This window comes from Thunnus thynnus, chromosome 19, assembly GCF_963924715.1.
Source record: "Thunnus thynnus chromosome 19, fThuThy2.1, whole genome shotgun sequence".
Classification (NCBI taxonomy): domain Eukaryota; kingdom Metazoa; phylum Chordata; class Actinopteri; order Scombriformes; family Scombridae; genus Thunnus; species Thunnus thynnus.
In genome coordinates, this window is record NC_089535.1 from 25,485,816 (window position 1) to 25,505,246 (window position 19,431).

General features: G+C 38.4%; 1 protein-coding gene across 2 annotated transcripts in view; it reads left to right on the forward strand.

Annotated features, from left to right (window-relative positions):
• vldlr (very low density lipoprotein receptor) overlaps positions 1-19,431 on the forward strand; it is a 73,072-nt gene that overhangs the window by 15,540 nt on the left and 38,101 nt on the right. For both annotated transcript variants that reach the window (XM_067574765.1, XM_067574766.1), the window contains exons 3-4: positions 7,199-7,321; positions 19,166-19,288. In XM_067574765.1, the coding sequence (XP_067430866.1) occupies positions 7,199-7,321; positions 19,166-19,288 (246 nt within the window). The remainder of the gene's footprint in view (positions 1-7,198; positions 7,322-19,165; positions 19,289-19,431) is intronic.

Here is a 19,431-nt window from a genome sequence, read left to right on the forward strand (position 1 = left end):
TCTTGTTGGTATTTCCCCCAACACATCAATTCACTTGTATTTATATACTTGTGTGGGTATTATGCTATTTCCAGCGCTCCTGTGCAGTATGTGGGCTGGAAATATATTTACACTGTTAATGTAGCCTTTTAAGGAGTTTTGGCGAATGGATGACAATCCATCTTGGTCACAATTAAGTTTTTTTTTTCTGTCAAAATGTAGCATAAATGAAGTTGCAAATGGTGTTTGAGTTGTAGGGCAACAGGGCAATTAACTTTTCATTTTAGTAAGACTTGTGCCAGTATTTTTTTTTTTTTTTCTTTTTGCTGTTACTGGCTCAGGCACTAAATTTGGTTGCTGCCAAACATTACAGAAGTTGGTGTTTAATTTTGAAGCCCATTTTCCTTACCAGCAACTTTGCTATTTAGCCAAAACAAATTCCTCCTTCACCTCACTTTAACTCCTGATCTGTATTCATGCATATGGCTCACAGTGTAACTCGGTGCTAAATGATACTCCAAAGATAAATACTGCTGCAGTTGGCTGTGACTGAGTCTGGAGGAAGGCAAATGAATTACTGTATTTGGTAGTTAATCTGGATTTCCTTCACCTAATTTTAGTCTATGAATTGTCAGTTATCACAAATGCCTATCACAAGTTACAACAGCAAAATGATGTGTTTTAAATTGCTTATTTTTTCATTGACAATCAGTTAACACTGTTTTTTGTTGTTTTTTTGGCTGACTGTCTGTACGTGCATTTTAATGCACACTGAGTTTACTTGTAATAAAAATGTGGTTTATAAATGATATTGCTTTGCCTTTATGACATAAAGAAAAGCAAAGAAATTTCATATTCAGGAAGGTGTAACAAGTAAATGTAACTCAACAGTTAGTTTGCAATAGTGTCTCTGTTGGCAAGTTATGTAATGGTAAAACTGTTCTTTCAATGTTGGAATTTGATTAAATAGCCAGTTGGACTCTTTCTTCACTACCTCTCCAAGGAACAGGCTTTTGTTGTGACTGGCAGGACTCTAAAAAGGTGAAGCTGCAACAAAAATACAAATAAGATCACATAAGAATAATTGATTATGCCTCCTATTACATGTACAGGTAAGCAAACATACCACCTCAGTTACAAATCTAATACTGTAATACTACAACAAATAATAATCATATCTCTATAAACAGAATCTATTCACTGCCAATGCCACAGGAAGAGAACTGAAATAGGATTTCAGTAGATTACCCAACTCAAAACATGTGCTAGTCACACACAAGGTGAAAAGACTTCCTGCATGATTTACATCGCATCCTGGCAACATAAAAGCTTGGACTTCACAATAAAGTGCCCTGATTTTTATGCCAAAGTTACACCACACTCCCTGCCAGTTACCAAATGTAGCACCAACTCTGAAACAGGTCTCTGGTAAGCCCTGGGAGGTTGGAGGGCTTCCTCAACTACACTGTTCTTGCTTGGTAAGGCCTTCATTACCCTTCCCATGAACCACTAATGTCTTCTGGCTTGTTATCTTTTTTAGCAACACCTCATCTCAGTCTTTGAGATCTGGATGCTTTGAATGCCACTTCTATCTGCTTTGAAGAGTACTCAGATATTCTCAGTGCCACTTTGCCAATAACGGGTCTGCTAGTGCTTATACATTCTTACACTGATATTTAAGTGTGTTGCTATTTGAGAAGTCTTCTGGAGGGATTGTAGGCTGTGTAAGCGTAGACTGAGCAAGATCTGAGGAGACTACACTAGAAGTGGCCTGGAATTGATTGACAGTAACTTCAGCCATAAACATGCTCAGAACCTCATGAGTGAGATTCCAGATTGGAACAGCATTGAGTCTAGAATGCAGCATGCAGTTCATCCTCACCTGCCTCTCATGTTGGATGCGTGAGGGGGGTTAAAAACACAAGCGCATTTGAGTGAAAAGGTAATTCTCTACAGTGGTCTCACTAACATGTTCAGGTGCAAGCTTCAAGCCCTATGCAGTACCACTGACGTTGGTGCCACAGTCTGACTGCAGCTGCTTTGCCAGATCTTGTCGTCAGTGAAGACAATTATCTTGTCCAGCCTTTGTACTGTACTCTCTTTGACTACTTCAGCTATTTCTGTGGCCAGCACTCTGCAGCACAGACCTCAGATCAAGGGATGGTGAGCAACAGCAGCACCTGTGTTGATTGATGCGTCCAAAAAGACACACACAACTCAATGTTTGATGCCTTTTTGAGAATGAAAAAGGAGTGTAACGACAAGCAAAATTTAACTCATTTAGCTCCTGCAGCTAGGGTTGGGCTGATGGACGACGCTGTTGACCATCGCTGATGGCTGACAGTCATTGACCACTGAGTCCTCTACCGTTGTAACAGATCTCACCCAGTTTAGATCTCTTAACTGGATGACTGGGATGATTGTTATCTAGGAAGCATGTTTTTAAAGGTGGTGATTGTCTTAGGAGTGTGACTACACTGAGAGACATTGCCAACAGCGGCTCACCCTCGGTCAAGTCAAATGGAGCATTGTGAGTTTCATTACACTGCTGATGTACCTTATGGACTCTAAGGATGTCCCATCCTAGTAAGAGCAGGATATCTGCTGAAGAATCAAGGGCAGGTATTTCAGCCACTATAGCCCTCTTACAGTTGTGGTAGTATGCTGCTTCTGGAGTTGAGATATCATCTTTGTCAACCATGGGATTACATTAAGAGTTGGGAGGTGGACACTTAGGTTTCCATAGTCATTCAACTACCTAGCCATGTGCTCTCCTACACATTGTACTGACAACTCCAGCACAAGTTTCCAGCTATATAGCTCTGCTGTTCCTTGGATCTTGAAGACGTTGAAGAACGCTGTCCTAGCTAATGATGCATTACTTTGATCGTCCAAGATCACATACATCTTCCTCCTTCCTTGATGACGACCTTGAGGGTAGATGTGGATAAAACCTTTGTGCATGATTTACACCATTACTAAAAACTGAGGTAGAAGCTGAGTTGGGTGTTTTTTCTTAAGCATTTTCTTCCCACCATGATCTATAGGAGACTCTAACAGCCTTGTTTCTTTTGACACAGGGCCTGAATACAGGGTAGCTACATGCCTTTCACTGTCACACTCCAAACATTTTATTGCAGAGTTGCTATTCTTAGCCTGGTTGAAGGTTGAAGCACAATCCTCTGAGGAACAGACTTTTGTTGTGATTGGCAGGTTTTTAATGAAGAAAAGGTGAACCAACAAATACAAATAAGAGTACATAGAAAATAACTGATGCTTTTCTTACTGTTAAGCAATTAAACATACCACCTCCATTGCAAATATAACACTATAATGCTACAAAACTACTAATTATAACCAGTCTGTCTATATTGCCCCAGTCACAACATATGCTAGTTACAAACAAGATGAAAATACTTCTGCATTAATTACATCACTTCCTGGTTGCAGACAACAAAACAAAATTTGCACTTTACAGTAAAGTTCCCTGATTTTTATGTCAAAGTTACATCATAGATAAAATTCTAACTGTAGCGTCCATTTTGCAGCTTTGCTGTATTTTAGCAGTACTGAGTATGACGCTGAGGACTTCAAGTGTAGAAACTAAAAACTATAAAATTACCTTGCTTGGTCTCACACATTCCCTCCAGAAAATAGTGTAGATTTAATGTCCTTTTTATAAACCAGAAATATGCATTTCATGAAATTATACAGCAGTGTGCTGCTCAAAGGTTCATTACATTCATCATACACATACAGCTGTTATACAGACTTAGATGTATTGAAACACAACATAGTGTAGTAGAGCCTGACTGTACCAGTGCCAATTTCGGAATATTGCTATCAGATTTTTTTTAATATCTGGATTTTTATTTTTATAGAAAAACAGTTTTGATAAGGATCCCTTACATTTAGTTAACAGTTCTGACCAAGATATGTTCTGACATTTGGTCACAGATTGAAAACGCATTTAAAAACATGCCATCTTTAAAAGTACGGTGTGTAGAATTTAGTGGCATTTAGCAGAATGGACTCGGCAGAAATGGATTATAATATTCATAAGTATGTTTTTGTTAGTGTACAATCCCATGAGAATAAAAGTCGTTATGTTGTCGTTACCCTAGAATGAGCCCTTTATATTTACACAGGGAGCAGGTCCTCTTCCTTGGAGCCCGCCATGTTGCACCGCCATGTTTCTGCAGAAGCCCTGAATGGACAAATCAAACACCGGCACTAGAGGGCCTTTTGCATTTTTTTTGAAAATTTTGCAGCCACGATAGTTCTCCTACATGCTTGGAAGTGGAGGGGTATTCAGTTGGTAGTAAACTGATATAGTGGCTGAGAGTAAATGCCGCTGGAGGAACAAGACAAACAAGAGGTAGGGGATATGTGAAGTGTCTGAATCTGCGTTCACTGTCATTTACTCATCTCAAGTTGCAGCTACACATTAATGCATTTAAAGGCTTATCATACGCCAGCAGTATATAATACTCAGACAGGATTTTACAGTTCTGGAAAGTTATTACTGTAGCAACAATTTAATCTTTTGTCACAACGATTGCAAGGTAAACAAACTAATACAGCATTCATGGTACAAGTAATCCACCAGGAATATGCGCTTGCAAGTATGTGATAGACCAACGCAACATCTTGCCAGAATACAATTGCAGTGCTGCAAATGTTGAGCTCACAGAGTATAGAATAGATGACATGCTGTATGCTCTCACTCACTTTCAGTCACACAGATGTCACATGACAGATGTCACACATTAACTTGGCCCCACCAGGAGCCTCCTCGGCATCCCTTGGGACAGAATGACCTGGTGATGGGAAGGTAGCAGATAGCACAGAGCTAAATATGGATACAGTAGAGGTGTGTGTGTGTGTGTGTGTATGTGTGTCCAATAAATTTCAGATCTCTTTCCATTTTCTTTTGTCCCTCATCTATCTGGGTCATGTGAGTCTGGGAGCGAGGGAGGAAAGAACAAGTGAAGGAAATAAGTGAGGAAAGGGATAAAAGTGAGGGAGAAAAGAACACATTATTGTACTGCAGGGCTATATGGAGGGGAAAAAACTGATAACTAGAAGACCCCCTTCAGATATAAATGTACAGGATTTCCAGCAAGAAATTAGTGGTGGTAACAGATTATAATTAGTGAATGAAAACCACACTTATTATATTTTAGAGAAAGTGAGCTGCAGAATGGTTAGTATGACACGACTCTGTGGTTGTACTGACGAATTAGTGCTGTGGAAATGTTTTGATAAATTTAGGATAATTGACAACAGGTAAATGGGGAGGATGTTGAGTTTCCATCAACTGCCAACATGGTGGACTAAAACATAATGCAGCCTTCTCTGTCCATGTTCCACTCCCGGACTCTCTCACAGCAGATGACATTTTGTTATATTTTGGTCTCAGTTCTGTCTGACAGCAAACAGCTCTGATCTCCTACTGACTGAATAACAGACTGAGGCGCCCAGACCTGTTAAAGATGAAAATCCAAAATTAATTAATAAAAGAGAACATTGCTAATGAGTCCCACTGTGACTTCCTGCTGTTGTGGCTTGGACTGGAGTTGGTTGTTTCTTGGGTTCATATTTGTATTCTGGTCAGAGAGACTGAGGAAAGGCGTCAAGGAGACACTTGAGCCCTGAGTGCACATGGAAGTACTGAGAATAGAGGGTTTGTGTTGTGTTTTGAAATCCTTCAAACAATTTTAAACGCTGCAACTTCTCTCTTCATGATAGGCCATCAGGAATCCTTCAGGTATTTCTGCTGGTGTCAGACTGGGCCAAAGATGGTTTTATCACAGAAGACTCACCACTGTGTAACTTTGTCTACTTTCAAAAATATCAGAGGGTCTTTTTTGGTTTTCAAAAACGCCAACAGAGTGGAGCGTGTTTCTCTTGATAAATCTAGTAATCTGTAAGTTGTGAATCTGGACCTTTGGGATTCTGAACTGTGAAGCAGCTAGTCCTGGCTGCCTGTATTTAATGATAATGTTGGATTAAGCAGCTTAACTGCAAAGCTGTCAGCAGTATCATTAGGCAAGATGTTCCCAACCTGGGGTTTGGCAGCCCCCGAATGGGTCGCAAAAGAAATGTCATGCTTCATTAGATGAACAGGATAGGAAAGCAGAAATATTACGCTTCTGCAACACCAAGTTGTTTCTTCTTTACTTTGCCCTAGTCTGTGCTTTTTTTTCTGTACCTAATTTCACCTCCTCAACCATCATAGAATTCAAACTCAGCTTGTAGACATGTGTGAAATGAGGCCATAGACAGACATTGCTTCATGGGTCAGAAGACAAAAATGTCAGTAATCACTGCTTTAGGGATTGTCTGTATCAAACATTTTCATATGGGACTTAATACCATAACTGGTCAACTGTGTAGATGTTATTCATAAATGTAACACCACTTTTGAATGTCAGAGCTCAGTATATGTGAGTGTATTAAGTATATCAATAATAAAATCTTTTTATACATGTGAGCTAAACTAACAAATGTATCCATAAAAAAAAAATTGCCAAGTTTACTTTTGACATTGACCTTTCTCTGACTGACAGGTTTAAACTTGGGAGACCTTAATACCAAGCAACTGCATTATATTATTTGATCATATTCATGTAGAAACAAGACCAACTGAAATTGAAATACTAGTCAGAAAATTGTCTTTTGGCTCAAATCGTTCAGCCCTACCAGGAGACATCTGATTTTTTTATTTTTTTTTATTTTATTTATTTATTTTTTTTAAATGTTGTGTGTTAAATGTGTTAAATTCCGTGTTCATCTGCCAAAGCCATAATTTGTGAAGCAAGAATTCCCAACAAATATCCACACCATGTTGGAAGTTTCACTTGTGATTTCACTTTATCTTTTAGATGTATTCTCCATCTTGCCATCTTCTCCTTTTGGTGGAAAATTCATGCAGTAATTATTTCTAGAGCATAGTCTTGACTGCATTTTCAATACAAATGTAGCTCAATCAAGAAGCAACAAATTGTAAATTTGTGACCTTCTTTACCTGAGACAGAAAGAGGCTTGGGTTGGGTGAACTTAATTTCATATTCATGAGCTGTGTGTGTATGGTTTTGGTCTTTCTCTCCTTCCCTTCCTATTGTTTGTGTCTTTCTATTCCTTTAATGTGAGATGTCTCATTAAAGAACACATTAAAAACTGTATAATGAATCCATCTCTCTTCTCTCCACTCCAGTTAAAAAGACTTGTGCAGAGGAGGACTTTGTATGTCGGAACGGCCAGTGTGTCCCGAAGCGGTGGCACTGCGATGGGGAGCCAGACTGCGAGGACGGGTCAGACGAGAGCGTAGAAATCTGCCGTGAGTAGTTGGTTTCCTTTCTGATGAACCTCTCACAAGAATCAAGTCAGAATTTGTTCTTAGTTTGTGACGATGGAAACTTCTCCATCACACCTCAGACTTTTGTATATTTAATTGCTTAGATATTTTTGAAGAACCATACTAGTGTTACAGCTTTCATCCTATTAATGAGAGAGTTTATAGTGCTGCTTCCCAAGATGAACTTTTTTCATTGATTTCTACCTTTCAGGCAGCCATTGAGTTTAATTTGTTTCACTGCACTTGAAACTTGCTTGAGTCACAGTAAACACGTCGTTGTCCATATACTGTATCTCTGTGTTTATGTGGTTGGGAGAAACCCCAACATTCAAAACTCAGCTGTCAACTAGGAACCTTTTTGATGCATGAAGATATCAAATACTTTCAAGACTTTTGGACTTTGATAATATTATCTAAGTCCAACCTTAATTATTGAGATTTTTTTTCCCCCACAAACTGAATTTTTGTATGTAATACTTTTCAGCAGCCAACTCTATGATGTTGGAGGCTACTCAGAAACATCTGAATAATCCATCAAAGAAGAAGTTTTAAAACAGTTCTTTGCAATCAACACCACTTTTTGTCAAAGGTAGTGCAGTTGAGTTCAAGTCTAGTCTGGTCTAAGCAATCTCAAGAAAGTTTAATGTCTATATTATGTCATTCATTCCTTTTCTTTTCTTTTTTTTATAGAAAGGTGAAAAACAATGCCTTTTATAGAAGGGGGAGAATTGTCTTAATCGATGTATAAAGTTGAGGTGTGTTTTAGGGTTGAGAGATGACCAATATCAGTAGCAGGTTCAATCTGGTCAGCCAAGTTTCTTTTTTGCTGATTTTTAAATGTTTTTATCTGTAACAACTCTTGTGAAAAGACCTAAATCAACAGTGTGTCTGTCTCAATACTTCTCAATACTCTGTACCCTCTCTGTGGCTCTCAACCTCTGGCCCACTGGTTTCTACTGAAGATATAATTTTTAAAAACAGCTCACAAACAAAAGGCTTGGTAATTTCCTAAAACTACTGGGCACATGAGTAAATAACGCATTTGTGAAGGGCTGTTTTCTGAAGTGGAAGAATACACATTTGGTATTTTGTGAAGTATTTCTGGCAGCAGGACAGTGTTTGTGTGATGTGGGACTCAAAATAAACTATAGTGCCAGTTTTCATGGTAATGAAGGAACATGTCACCCAGTACAATGATGTGGCTTATTGATTTATTCTTAATAGTTTTGTACAACAACGGAGCATTATGGCACAGAGGAATAAGATGGATCGGGCTTTGGCTGCATAAAAAAACAAGTGCCTTATCTGTCTGAGACATTGAAGGTGGTCCAAGTAATTAATCTGAGATTCATCATTGCATGAGTATATGTTGAGTTTAAAGACCTTGTACTCCAATTTTGTCAAGTGACTATTTTTCAGTAAATGTGTTGCATGCTGCATGATGATGGGTCATTATTTATGCTGTATCTGCCAACTGAGAGAACACTGCAGTGCACAGGTCAGCTACTCCTTCTGTTCTCTATAAATTACTTTGAAGAAATTGGTTCATTCAGAGCTTTGCAGAGCAACAAAGCACACGAGTGTATATTAACAACAAGGCAGAACATGATCAACAATAAAATATGAAGTTACACAGGAGGTCAGACAGTGTGAGCAACCTTAATTACTGCAGACTCTGTGCCTGGTGAAAGATTCAGGCTAAAACAATAAACAGCGAGAACAAACTAACCTAAAAATGGTTTATTTACCCATTCAGGCTCACATCCTTGTTGCTGATTTGTAGTTAATATAGTGAATAAAATGAAACTAAGTGAAATATCAATGACCATATATGTACAGAATAGGCTTGCCGCGGTGGTTGATGTTACCGGTGTTACAGTGTCGGGACATACACCCATTACATTACTTGCCCAACGCCCATACCGTAGTATTGCTTTTTTATATAGAAACAAACCCATTTATTTCATTTTCGCGTATCAGCATCCACGTTTATCAAGTAAAAAAACCTCCAATTTGTGAAGTATCAAGTGTGTTATCAATACTTAGCTGGACGACGGACGTTACAATGATAAACTGACAGTGTCTGCTCCGGTAGCGTCTTTAGTATCAGCAGAGTTGCAGCAAAAAGTAGCAGAGTGAGACATCTGTTCTCCGTCCTGCTGCTGTAAACAAACGTAATGCTAGCTGTTAGCGAGCAGCTGCTCTCATGACTCCTCGCTTGTTTTCGTCAGCAACTCTCTTCTGGTCCTAAGCGGCGGTCGGCTGTACGCAGAGGACGACCTGCTGGCAGCAGCCTGAAGCCCGCCGTCACTAACTCTTAAAATAGGGAAAGATTTAAACTAAAAGTCTAATATTAAAGATCAAAGTAAGCGCTCTACGGATGAGCGTCATTGACGAATATCTTATTTTGTAAAATGTCCGGTGCAACAGAAGTGATTCTGTTCCTTCATTTAAGACAACCTGTTTGCAATCACTTTTCCATCTGCCAATTCTGACAAGTGTGCTGCGTGATCTGGAGATGCAGGGTTCAGTCATTCTCCATATGCTTTGCTCTACTCACCAAAGTCACCAGTAGCATCCGGCTGCATTACGTTCTGGCTCCGCCGGGCTGCTGGAGACAATCTGCTGTCATTCTAGCATTTGTGTGTATGTCCACCATCTGTGAACCATGTGTGACCCTTGCTCACCACCCTGCTGGACCAGCTCATGTGAAAGAGTGATATTCACTTGCGAACGCCTGTAATTGGTTAACTTAAAAAATAATTTTCAATTATGCATTTCATTTGTACTGTCTTAAGACGTATACTGCAAAACTGTTTTCATGTTTGCAATGCAAGAGGTAGTTGCGCATTTCTGTTTTTGTCATCAGATGTTGAAAGTAGTGATCACGGCTCAAATGCTGCCTTAACTAGCAGTCGTTACCAAGCTGTTGCACTGCAGATTAAGTAGATAAATTCATTAGTTTATGATACATACTACATTGTATGACAAAATAAAAAAAAAAAAGCTAATGACAGCAGCTGTGCTGTGAGATTGGTTAACTTTTTTTTTAAAGCAGGCCAATTGATGCCTTTTTTTTTTTTTAAACAAAATAAGCCTTACACAAATGAATCAATAAAATTATTTAAAATTAATATAATGTGTAAAAATGAATCGAGAAACAATGTAGCAAAATAACTAATGGTACACAAATTCATCAGTGTATATACTGTTTCATATACCACCCCTAGTTTTAGTAGAGTATTTCCATTTTATGCTACTTTATACTTTTACTGTTATACATTTAGTTACTAGTGACTCTGTAGATTCAAATTTTATGTCCAAGAACATATGATCACCTTAAAAATATGATAAATTGCTACATTTTAAATTACGCAACAGTGTGCAAGAATAAGATGCTTCAAACAACATACACTACGGGAGCTGTTCTGCATAATGAGTACTTCTGCTTTTGATACTTCAAGCACATTTTCATGTACTTTACTGTACATGTACAATAAACTTTGATTACAGGAATTGCAATTATAATTGAGTATTTTTATGTTACAGAATGTATATTTAAAGTTTTGAGTTGGTTTAGCAACCAGCTGCAGAGTTTCTTTGACCATCAGAGTGCATGGCTTCTTGCTGTTTCTAACAGTATCTCACACTGTTGCAAAAAATTCAGAGAAGCACTTAAAAGCTGTGAGGGCGAGTCCCCTGTGAGCAGCACTGTCAAGAAAATAAGTTGTTTAAACAGAACTAAGGAGAGGTGTCAAGCTTTAAATGGTAGAACTGTGATGTGAGGTCTCGCTGAGGTGCTCGTTCAATCAAAGATGAGTCATGATGGAAAGTGTATGTAGTGAAGTCGCTTTTTAATGAGAATCTCTTGTCTGCACTGTCTTCACTGTGCTGTCATAGAGACAAATGGACTTCGGCGTCTCCTTAGGTATGTAGATAAACATCAGATGGAAGATGAAAGCACTTCAAACACTCGTTGGTGTGATGTTCACTGTGCTGCTTGAAATCTTCCTGAATGTTTAAAGCACTCAGGTTGAGTCAGTTGGCTTATAAATTTTTGTAAGCCAACTGAAGAAAGATGGTGTCTTTCATCCATGGTACTGTGAGTAAATCTTCAGGGTCTACCCTCAACTTCAAAATGGCAACGTAACAATGTGCAGAAACCAAAGTCAGTGGAGGACAAAGAGAGGCTTACTGGTTTTCAGAAGCCTTCAAGTCTTCATCAGCTAAATGAGTTGACAGAAGTTTGAAACAAAATAAATGCTTGCTGTTTGTACAAAATGATCAAAGAAAAGGAATTTTTACATAGCTGTATACAGAAAGGTGCACAGGCGAATAATTGAGGAAAAAAATCTAGCACACTGAATGAACTGCGAACTATTGTAATACCCAATAAAAGTTGAAATATGTTATATGGGCAGTACCCCAAAAAACAAAGATTAATAACCATATTGACATATATTTGGGAACGCTATGTTTAAGGTTATGTATCCTACGTGAGTGTCTTACTATAGAAGGGTTTGTAAGCACATGAAGACAAATTTGTAATTTTGGGCTCTATACTGTTGATCATACTGTTGTCAAGTCAGTGTTGTTTTAAAGTGCAAAGCAGTCAAAATGTGCACCGAGGCATGCCAATAGAAAACTCATGGACTTAATTTGAGTATACACTCTCTAGATAAAGTGTTAATAATACAGTAAGAGCTTGTACAAAGTTGAATTTCAGAAAAACAGAAATTGCTTTCTAGGTACATACATGGCAAGACCACAAGACTTTTAGAAATCCTAAATGTTTTTGTACATAAGCTCGTGATATCAAATCTCTAAAATACTGACAGTAGTACAGAAGTAGTGGGTTTGCTTCTTTTAACTGACTAAATCAATGAAGCAACAGAAGGTTACACAATAGATCTATTTAGTGTGACATGTAATTCTAGGTCTTCATTTGAACCTTTTGGGTTATCATTTTCATTTATTGTCACGTCAAACTGTCAGCTAAGGGCTTGGTTAAAAAAAAAAAAAGTTATTGTCATTTTGTACACAAACTGGGCTCACTTTGTTATTACAAGTACTAGAATGATATATACTTGTTACACCCCTGAAAAATGAGGAGAAATGATCCTGGGAGTGGTAGGGTGGCATTTTCTTAGTGAGAAATTTTACTGAAATCATTTTAAAAATACACATTTTTCACAAAAGCATATCTACGAGAAATATTTTCTACAGCGGAGAATCCATACCAATTAAAATAATCATTATATCCCTGAGACATAAATCTCATTTTCTCAACTATTACTGGCAGGATCAGACTGGGAACAAAATTCATCCCTGGAAATTTTCATCTGGACCAGCCCCATTTTTCCCCTAACATACGCACGTATGAGTTGCATAAAGCAATATCAGGCTATTTCTAACATAGGCTAAGCAATAGATATCAAGTTGGCACCCTACCAGCAGGAGTACTTACAGCTTTCATAAAATAATAAATAAGTGTCCAAGAAATGGCCTCGAGGAAAAGTGGGCACCCCAAGAGGCGCCTTAAGACCCTTAAGATTTTATTCGTTTGACAGTAGATATAGGCAACCCAGCTCTCAGCACACTTCTGCTACAATCCGTAACTTCACAAATAAAATAAATATGACATAATCATATGTCATGAATGAAGTCTATGACAAAATGCAATGCTTTCATCATGAAACAACATAACCAAAACTTAATTTTCCACACTGGACAAAAGCTTTCCTATGATTGCTAGAAATGTGAGAGCTATTTCTAGTCAATCATCTGACATGGTGTTTGCAGCTGATCTGATGCAATTCACACAACAGGCTTAACAGGATTTCATGCTACCGACACTATGTAAACGTTCATTCACTGCTATTGTCAGACTGTGACGAGCAGCATGCCTGCAACCTATTGGAGCAGACCCAGAGTGACTAATCAGCTGAGCCATAATAACACTCTCGCCTTGGCATCATTTAAAAAACAGAATAGCACAGCGGTCCTAAGCAGCTGATAGAATAGCATGTCCTACCTTAGGCGATGAGAAGACGTCTCATCAGTGCGCTCTTGTCTGCCATCCTGTTGATTATTCCATCAGTTTTTCTGTGTAGCCATAAGCATGAACACTTCAAGATGTAGTGCTCCCTAATCTATTTTTTTAAATTGTTAATTTTTAATTTTTTGAAGTCGGAAAGCTGCGTTCGCATGCCACTTGCATAACGGAGAGGGTCAGGTCTGGAGCTCCGCTGTTAACACTGTCACTACATGATGTTAGCAGTATCACCTGCTGCAGGTTGTTATGTACCTTTCGCTTGTCCTTGGCAGCAGCCTCCTCTTCTTGCCCCTGCTCTCCACTGGAGGCAGCCTGCTCGTTGTCTAGACTCTTTCTTCCTCCTCTTCATTTGGTGGTAGACAGTTAATGATATCACTGCAGCTAGGCATGCTAAAGCTAACAGGATTTTGTGTGGCAGTGGCATCAGTGTTTTGAATAAATGTGTTAACTTAAAACATTCTGCAGCATCAGCCACATTTTATCTTTTTTCTTTTTCTTTCTGACCTTTTTCTGCTTTTCGGGACCTTAATCCAATTGTATAGGCTAGTGTTATTTTCGATTCAATCTCCAGTGTGTCACAAAGCAGGTTGAGTGTACAGACCTGAGAACAATATAAAAATAAATGATTTAACTGGAAAGCAAACACTACACCTAAAGGTGAGGGCAAATCCCTTTTGCACTCTGCCAAAACAAGTAGAGTCTTTTAAACACCAGAGTTATTCAAAACCAAATGACTGAAGTGTTGCCAAAGGCCTCCCTGGTTCCTGTACTGTTAGAAAGATAAAATTAAAGTCAAAAAAGCAGTCACTGGATAGGCCTAGACAATGGAGTGGTAAATATAGTAGTAGAATAGTAATTATCTTCGAGTGCTATATTAATAACCCAGACATTAAATGGAGCTTTGGTTTGTCCCAGTACAAATCAGCTCAAATGTTATTATCCCTCTGCTTTCACAATGTCCTCTGTCATCTTCATTTTAATGTTGTTTTTTTTTCCCCTCACCTTTTCATCCTGTTACGTGAGAGTCAATGACCCTGTCCGCTCCACCCTTATCACACTGTTATTTATTTGTTCAAGTTGATGATTGGACAGTTCATTTATAATCATAGGGTTTAAAAATTACACAGCACATTTACACCCAGACTGTTGAAGTCAGGCAAAAGTCTTACGATGTTTTTTGTTTTCCCAAAGTCAGTCAAGTCTTGCATTTGATATAGATTGTACAAAAAGCAGTATATTGTCACATGTGTACTTTGGTTTACTCAAGCAGTTATTTTGATGAAAAATGATCAAGTTATCAAGTTCAAATACATTTTCTGGTTATGTCTTAAAAATGCTAGGATTAACTAGTTACAGCCGCTTTGTGTATGATTTTGAAGATTTTTTACTTTTCTGCACTTCAGTGGTTGTAACAAAAAAGACATTTAATTATGGCCTCTCCTGAGTTTTTTTTTTTTTGTTAGTTTTCCATTTCCCTCTTTAGGCCCTATTTTAACAATCTAAAGCGCACAGTCTGAAGCGCATTGGCACAAGTGCATTTAGGATGTGTCCAAATCCTCTTTTGCTATTTCAACGGCGGAAAAATGGTCGCTCCGCTAGGCGCATGGTCCAAAGGGGGTTGTCCTTAGTCTCCTAATTAAGGGTGTGTTTTTGGTGTAACATGCAACAAACCAATCAGAGTGTCATCTTCCATTGCCTTTAAAAGCCAGGTGCGCTTGCACCTTGGCGGATTGCTATTATGATGGTGCATTTGCCAAGTAGTAAGAAGGGACACTTCTCTGCAGAGGAAACTGCTCGTGCGCAAAGTGAAGGCGGACGATCCATAACGAGAACACTGGCTCCTGCTGCTCCTGAACCCTCCCCTGGCCCCAGACCACCAGTTTAAGTTCATTAATTTGTTGTGAATGTATTTTCGTTTTGATTTTTGAAAAGGTTTATTTTTTAATTACAGCTTTGGTTTCTTTAATATCGTTTTGTTCAGTAATGGAGTAACAGCTAAAATCAGCAGGGTTTTAATTGCTTAAAGTATGGAAACCTGATCACTGTAATCTCAAAAATGTTAAAGAATATTTGTTAAATATTGTTCAAAAATTAAATCATTAATTTTAATCATGTAAAGAATCATTAAAACAGTTATCAGGACTTAATCAGCTCTCCAAGGTTCTGATCCTGCTGCTGGCAGCAGCTAGAGGCTGTCCAGATTTATTTCCTCCTTTAGTTTAATCATTGCTTCATTTTGCTACTTAAACAATGGTCTTAAACTAACAAAGACACTTGTGTCACACTTGGCGCCATTGTGCGCAGGGCGTAAGATGGGGCCCTTTGTTTGCTTCTGGTGAAATGTATCCTCCAAAACTTTTTAACTTGCACTTGTGAAACTTTTACACTGATGAAGTTGCATACTGAAAACTTGAATGAACCTCTGAAGGTCCAGCTGTAACATTTGATCTTTCCCTCTTTAGATCTAACAACTTCCTGACATCAGGCTGTGCTTGTGTACATTAAATGGTACAACTTGTGTTGGTCAACTGAAGGTCTTGAACAGCATTCCAGTTTGTAGTCCACTCTGTGTGCGTGTGTGTGTGTGTGTGTGCACGTGTTAAGAGGTTGTGTTAAGTTCCAGTCATAGCTGCAGTGGTGTACGTGCAGATCAACTCAGCAACTATAGCTGTTATATCACTGTACTGTTTGACCAGCTGTTACACATGACTTGGCAGCAGGGAATGGAATCTAAAGTAAGTGTGTGTGTGTGTGTGTATGTACACTTTCTGTGTGAAGGACTCATGCTGCAGTTGTGTTTACGTCAGTTTGCTTGCCTCAGTGTTAAATTAAGGAAGTGAGCTGCAGTTCCTGTTCACGTAGTCATTAACAAGTGGGATGTTAAGAGTCGTCCATTAATACTCAAGTTAAAACCAGGGTTTTAGTTGACCATGTGTTGTGTGTACACAGGTTCACACTGTTGCTGTCAGGGGAAGGTCTTTGTTTGTCAGTGTCAACTTTTTAGGGAAAACCAGCTATGGTGGTTTCAAATAGATCACTGTGTATATGTAATCCAATTAAATTTTGAAAGGTTTCATAAGACCATTTAATAAAATGTAAATCCCTATTCATTATTATAGCTGAAAAACAAACAAGGCTCTTGCGCAGCATATGCTGCTTTGCACAACACAGAATTCTATTAATACTTGTTAGTTTCTACTTTGCAAGTCTCCTGTTTTCTAACACTGTTTAAGTCTCTAGTGATTTGACTACAGTGTTTTTATAGCAAACCTTGTAGTTGAGATATATATTATATATAACACAGTTGTCAGGACTGTGATATGTATACATCAGTCACATATTTCTAGAGCTCACATATATGAGCTCTATTTTCTGGTTCAGGTGCATGTTTTAGGCCCATTGAGCTCTTTTCACACAGAAAACCGGCTCCAAACAGGGAACACATGCTGACCTAGGTGTCTCCTTGAAGTCTAATAAGTGTTTACAGGAGGTGACTTCACATTGTTGAATAGTGCAAATGAAATATGTACATGTGATGTATTTTTCACCATAAATTATTATTATAGATATTTGTGTGCAGTGTGTATTTCAACCAGAACACTGAATACAGAACTGGTAAACTGTACAGCGGCTCTATTGTTGGAATTTTGTGGAGCTTAGCAATGGCTGAGTTTTAATAATAGTGAAATGGCAGCGATATATATCTGCTACTGACACATTTTATTCAGCCTACTGTACGGAGGTCGAGTGGATCTGAGTATTGAAACTCAGGTATGAAGGTTCAACACATAATTTGGTTTCTTGTTGGGTTGAACTTGGTGAAGCTGCTCTGTAGTGTTTTGGGTTTTTTTTTTTAGTTCTCATGGCTTTTAAACATACAGTTTGTAGGTGTAGGATTCCTGTCACCCTTACACAGTGTGTCATGTTTGTATGTTGCCGTTGCTACCTACAGGCTTTGTAATTTATGTGTTCTGGGATTTTTTTTCCGTCCACTTGTTACGCCCTCAACATCCTGGCCTTGGGACTTTTGTAAGAAAAATCATAATCAGTAGTGATCTGTAGTTGTTACATGATGTTTTGTGTGTTGACTTGAACTGCTTTGCACAGTACATCACATGTATTCCTACATATAGATAGAATGGAAGAAATGTGATTGTGTGTCAGGTATCATGTAACTATTGGTACCAAAGCTCAGGTATCGTCTTATTCACACCAATATGGACATTTTTAAATGATGCTAATCATTGATTTGGTTGGGCTTGACTTCATCAAAGAGCATGTATGCAGACAAGATCACTACATGATCAATTAACTAGCCTAGTTAGAGACCGGATAGGTCTTGTGTGTCGTCATACTTTGAGTTGAGATCACCTCTGCTGTTGAGACGCTGACACACCAGACTGGATTCAGAGATATAGCAGCAAATTGTCACCTGGCCTATCAACAAAACTATCTTCGTAGTCAATAATTGACTTATCTTTAGGAGCCACTTTTCAATTCCCTTTCATTTTCTGCTCCGCTGAGCAGCCCTTATCACAGTATAGTTTCAGTTTTTATATGGCAACAGCTTATCTCTCTAACATTGGAAGATCACATGGATAAGAAGCAAACCAGGTCTAGAAGCTGAAATGTCATCTAATAAACTCTGTTGTGTGAAAGACATGCATGCTGAGTGAAATAGTGGCAGTAGATTTTGAGTCACATTTATGCATTTTCAGTTTAACCTGATACTGTCAATATGACGAAACAGTTGTTTTGTTACAGTGACAGTGCAAACATTTTTTTTTTTCAGATAACCTGTGGCTCAACAACACCATTACTACTCCAAAAGCTGTTCACCATTTCCAACCCCCCAGAAAGTCAGTTGTGCCGTGTCCTTGCTCTGTCCTCTTGTTATTTTTGGCCCTACTGTCATGGGGGAAACACACTCAAAAGGCAACAAATAGAGCCACTGCAGCTGTGTAATGACACCATACATTATAACGCTATCACCTTACACTTGTATTCTTCTGCGTAAGAATCATACATTACACCTATACCTGCTATTACCCATATTGAAAAACACAATGTGAAAAGTCCAACAAAAATCAGAGCTTCATTTAAGCAGTAAATCAGAATTAGTCATGAGAATGAAAGGCTTGAATGTGGCCTTGGAGTCCCAAATAGCCTGTGTCTTTTAAAAAAATAAAATCAGGTGATTAGAGATGTGACTGCAAACACCTTTTTAAAACACTTTAATTCGTGGCATGTGTGTATAATGTAATGTGGCACTGATGACGCATACCTCGGGGCCATATTGACAGTGATTCTCTTTGGAGTTTTCTTTTTTTGTCATGCTAACCAAGAATTAATGAAACACATTTTGCTTTTTCTAAAGGAGGAGAGGAGGACTAACCTGGACCAAAAAGTATTATGAAACTGTAGCTTTTTATTTTTGCCAATTTTATGGTTTCAACATTATTTCCCCTTCTTTTTTGTATTGTATTTATTGTGACAATGTACAATTTTAAACATAAATGTTAACATTTGATGCACTGCACCAGAGTTAGCTTAAAGCTAATTTTCATCTGCAGTCCCTTCTCTAATGTCATTAAATATGAGACATTTATTGCCCAAAGCAAATTAGTTTTCCTTTCAAAATATGAAGCTATATAAATAGATTTGACACTGGTACACATCAAAGCACAAACAAAAATAAAACATTGTGAGACAGGACAATGCAATATTAAAACAATTAATTGACCGTGCGTTTTGTGTTTGTGCTCACGTAGACATGAGGACGTGTCGTGTGAACGAGTTCAGCTGCGGAGCCGGCTCCACCCAGTGTATCCCCGTCTTCTGGAAATGTGACGGAGAGAAGGACTGTGACAGCGGAGAGGATGAGGTCAACTGTGGTAGGTGGACATAAACACACTAACTTGGAAGGGATATTTGTCTGTATGCCTGCCCCAGAATCATTTTAGCTTGATCATTTTTACTACAGTACACATTACGGTAGAACTTCTGAATCACTTTAGTTAGTTCCTGGATTTAAACT